Raw genomic sequence first — 4,344 nt, forward strand, 5'->3', positions numbered from 1 at the left:
AGATTAGAAAAAACTGGCACAAGGATTACTGTACACTACTGTGTATGCCTATTAATGTAATAATTAGATTATTTCTTTCTATCAGTAACCAGTGCTTTCTAACATATTATAAACTAGGTACTGTACAGACACACCCTTTTGGAGATGATTGATGAACACTTGAGTAAATTTGATTAAATAACCGTAAAAAAACACCTTAAATTCCTCAACATCATTGGACGTACTGTAAGGTCTAGCCATAAACCCTGTATCATCATATTACTGTATTTTTAAGTCACAACCCAGGATCATCCTCAACATCTGTCTTTTAGTTTATATACTGTACTGTAAAACTAATTTAAAAATGATTCACAATTTGCAAAACCACATTAAACAAAGATTAGTAATATGACATGGTCATTAATTAGTGAGAGACGCAGGAATCTAGTCACCAGTAATTCTTCTCTCTCATTGATCACAATGTGACCTCAGCCTTCTTATTCTTAATGAGCTTCATCTTTTTATCAGGCTGTCAATTATTCAAATCTAGTTTTCATAATGCAATGGATTGGACTAACGTCCTCCATTTAGCAAAATAAAAATACTTTAAATTATCATAATTATCTTTTACATGTACAATAAATGTCTATATTTTCTATAACAGAATATGGTTTTTAATAGTCGTACGTAGAATTATTGAGATATTTTTAACTTTCCAATTTAATTTAATGAAATAAATAAAAAGAAAATTTTGCTTTGAGGAAATGATGACAAAATAAACTAATTATTATAATTAATTATAGAAAGATATTTTGTTTTTAATGTACGAAAAAATAAATAAATGAAAGTTTGTTATTTTGCGTGGGAATTTATTAAACTTAATGAAGTAAGTCTGTGTACACTGTATTTAGTTAAAGTTTACACTTCATTACTAAAAACAAATGTAATTTATTACAAAATTAAAATATTAATATTTAAATCAGTTTCATTAAAATGTCTTGATTTTAAAATGATTGACTTTTTCTTTTATTTCCTCAGTTTAGCTTAGTAAAAACCATGTCGATCTTTTTAGCAGACAAAGTAACTAAATATAACTTTATATTATGAATCATTTCTTCTAACTTGATATGAATAACAAGAGTTCACAGTTCCTGCAGCATAAAGGTTACAGACAGTTTTTGACAATTTAATTTATCAATGAATAATATTTTACTATTGCTCAGTCCTGCAGTGTATTGCTTGTTCTGTATATCTTGATATAATTTCATTTGGATCCTAATATTATTAAGAGAATTTTTCTGTTTTGTTGATCCTGGGTCGCAGGGAAACAAGCGGGGGAACCAACGTCAATGCTGGAGAGAAAAAACACAGCGCCCTCAAAAACACCAGACTGTAACCAAGATCTACAGTCTACTTGAGAAAGCAAACTGTACTTTCAATCTATTATTGGATCAACAAAAAAGAAAGATTCTCTTCTATGTTGTACTATAGTTTTACTTTAGTAAAATAATAATACTTTATTTGGAAGCTGATGTGGAATCATAATTACAGTAGCATAAAAATGTTTAATGTGTCGTTAATAAATGTAGTCAGTCTGTGGGATGTGTGCAAAGTTTCAAACTGCAAATGTTTAATAAATAATATTAATTAAATGTTTAATAATATTTAAGATTGAAAATTTCCTGCAGTACTTGGAATTGTATATTAATACAGTAGTTGGCACAACTTACAGGGACTTTTTAAATCAAAATGCATAGCAATTGGTTGAGAATGCAACATTATACATACACTGTAGCAATTACTTTTACTAGTTTACTTTCTATAAGACAATAGAAAAGAGTGTTTGAATGAAACTAGAAACAGAAAGTGAACTTAATGCTGTCTTCAGTATCACAATGACCTTCAACAGTAAACTTTTTCTTTCCTTTATTTAACGAGAAAAAACAATCAAACAATTGTATTCGGTTCATCCTCCCTGTATTCAATTATACTAAATAAAATACACTAGGCCTAGAATAGATTTAAAAAAGAAAATATCAACACAATTTGATTAATATATAGCATAGGCCCCTAGTGGGATATACATAATATATAATAATAAGTCGATGATGCCTAGCCTAGTAATTAGGCTGCCTGAATAATAATTCACTGACTGACTGAGTGAGTGAAATAACACTTTTTTCAGTCAATTAATAATAAATAAAAACAAAAACAAATATTATAAATATGAAATGTGTATCAAAAGCAAAATTAATCATGTTCATTAATTATTTAAATGAAATCCAGGAATTCAATAACATCCAGGACTCCTTCAGGGTTGCCCAAAAAGGTCAGGGTCGAATTGACCAAGAAGGGCAGTGGATTTGACACCGATCAATTACAGCCCAATCAATTTTCTGTCAAACGTACCACCACCCTACCTACAGACCGGGAGGACGGGCTGCAAAACGACTTTCTATTTCAATACTCACCACGCGTATTTCCATCAAAATCTTGTAAAATCTCTTTTTCTTGTTTTCTATCCATTTATATCTATCACCATCTGCACAAAATAAAAGTTTATGAAGATGTAGGCCTTATAAACGAAATAAATAACTCCAGTGACACAGGCAGGGACTACTCGATGGTGCTAGTCCGCTCTAAAGGTCGCCATTTTATTGAATGAATAGAAACTTCCGGGTTTGCATTATGGGTAAATTTAAAGGGATAAACGTATGACGTTCATTGGTGGTTACTTTTGTCTTCCTAGACCAATCAATCAAGCCATTTTAAACAATTAGCCAATCAGATCAGTTCCTGTTTAAGAATCTAACATTAATATGCACGTGCGGTTGATTTAAAAATAAATAACAAACCAACCGCAAAGTCGCGAGAGAGCTAGCTAGAAAACTCCACTTGAATTCACTATTATACTTGTTTAACATTTTAAAATGCATCCTAGTTTTAGAAATAAACGAGTAATGAAACTGTTGTGTAAGTTTTGTGACTCTTGCATTTGCACTCGTGGAATGAGAGCAGTTTTACTGTCAGATACAAACGTACATTTGTACTCTACAGATATGCCTCCTCTCGGGTAAGTACGGTACTTTTAATATATTGTATTCTTTGACATTTATATTATTGAAAGAATATTAGCCTACTATTGCCTAGGCTAGTAGGGCCTACGCTAGTGTAGTGCAGAATGCCAGTAGCCTAGTAGGTCTATCTAGCCTATCTAGGCTAGTTTATTTGTTTTCAGTTACAATAAATATTCAATACAGCAGTTTTGTCTTTTCTTTTTTATAGGAGAGTGGATGTTATGGGAAAACATTTTTCAACATCAACTTGTGATTGTAAAATTAAAGAAGCAGGCTGTACATCATGGTGTGTATCTTATTATATAAGATCATATAATAATTGTTTACGTTTTCCAGTGACATGTCTAATTTACACTCTTTAATTAAAATGCACTAATATTTCATCATTTCTTTTCATGCACCTAGTGGTAATCTTGTAGGGTACCATGTTGTGCTACCATGTCTATCGTGTCTGAAAGCGTGTAACAATGGTCATACATGGATGTTCTATAGCGAAGCAACATGGCCGTTTGAAAGACTGGATAAAGGTTAGTGTGAAAACACCTTATAAAGCAAAGACATATACCATACTATTAAATAAACGCATCTTATCAATAATAAAAAAAATGTATCAAAAATATTCTGTGTGTGAAATGGTGTTTAACTGTGTTTATCTATTCATAATCAATAAATAAATCATTTTTCTTTGCTTATTATAGAATTAAATCATTTGGAGTGGGAACATTTACCAGCGGCTGTAGAAGAATCAACAGTGATACCAGACTCTGTTTTAGACTGGATCGATGACATTGAATGCTGTAGGTGAAATAATACCACAGATAAATCACAGACACAACTCTAGATATGCATGCAGTAAATTAATCTAGGTTCATTCTAGCAATTCATGAAAATATTTGTGAATAGAGAAACATTTGGCATGGCATGTCACCCCTATATTGGAACTGGAATCTAGTTATGAACAAAACAACGAAAGACAAAACTTTTAATATTATGTTTTAATCTCATTTTGGCAGCAGTGTACCTTTTTTGGTAGTAAAAAATTAATATATAAACAAAATAAAATAAACTAAGGATATTTATAATATGGCTAAAAAATATTATCCCATGTGCAATATGTCGTTAGCTACAAAAATAATGAATTGTGTAAAAATTAAATCCATCCATTTATTTAAACCGAAAAAAATATCTGTTTCCTTATTGTATTTGTCAAATTTGGGATGATGGTTTATAGGAAAAATAAAATTAAAAACAATTTACAAATTATTTTAAACAATGAAAATGTATATAA

The 4,344-nt window shown here is 30.4% G+C and overlaps 2 protein-coding genes across 3 annotated transcripts in view; one reads left to right on the plus strand and one right to left on the minus strand.

The window, feature by feature from the left end:
* LOC144855863 (SLIT-ROBO Rho GTPase-activating protein 3-like) overlaps positions 1-2,618 on the minus strand; it is a 66,430-nt gene extending 63,812 nt beyond the window's left edge. For both annotated transcript variants that reach the window (XM_078713813.1, XM_078713814.1), the window contains exon 1: positions 2,451-2,618. Coding sequence is in view for 1 of the 2 variants with exons in the window: in XM_078713814.1 (XP_078569940.1) it covers positions 2,451-2,505 (55 nt within the window). In the remaining variant the exon portion in view is untranslated. The remainder of the gene's footprint in view (positions 1-2,450) is intronic.
* A 217-nt stretch (positions 2,619-2,835) lies between these two features.
* Positions 2,836-4,294, plus strand: LOC144855882 (protein FAM72A-like). The gene is made up of 4 exons (XM_078713837.1): positions 2,836-3,052; positions 3,265-3,342; positions 3,462-3,583; positions 3,755-4,294. The coding sequence occupies exons 1-4, from the start codon at positions 2,910-2,912 to the stop codon at positions 3,859-3,861; spliced, it is 450 nt and encodes a 149-aa protein (XP_078569963.1). The 5' UTR covers positions 2,836-2,909; the 3' UTR covers positions 3,862-4,294.
* The last annotated feature ends 50 nt before the right edge of the window (positions 4,295-4,344 follow it).

Source organism: Antedon bifida, chromosome 11 (genome assembly GCF_963402885.1).
Source record: "Antedon bifida chromosome 11, ecAntBifi1.1, whole genome shotgun sequence".
In the NCBI taxonomy this organism is placed as follows: Eukaryota; Metazoa; Echinodermata; class Crinoidea; order Comatulida; family Antedonidae; genus Antedon; species Antedon bifida.

Coding starts and splice junctions, on each gene's coding strand:
- LOC144855882 (XM_078713837.1), top strand. CDS start 2,910: ATGCATCCTAGTTTTAGAAATAAACGAGTAATGAAACTGTTGTGTAAG. Junction 3,053..3,264: donor ACAGATATGCCTCCTCTCGG/GTAAGTACGGTA, acceptor TCTTTTTTATAG/GAGAGTGGATGTTATGGGAA. Junction 3,584..3,754: donor GTTTGAAAGACTGGATAAAG/GTTAGTGTGAAA, acceptor TGCTTATTATAG/AATTAAATCATTTGGAGTGG.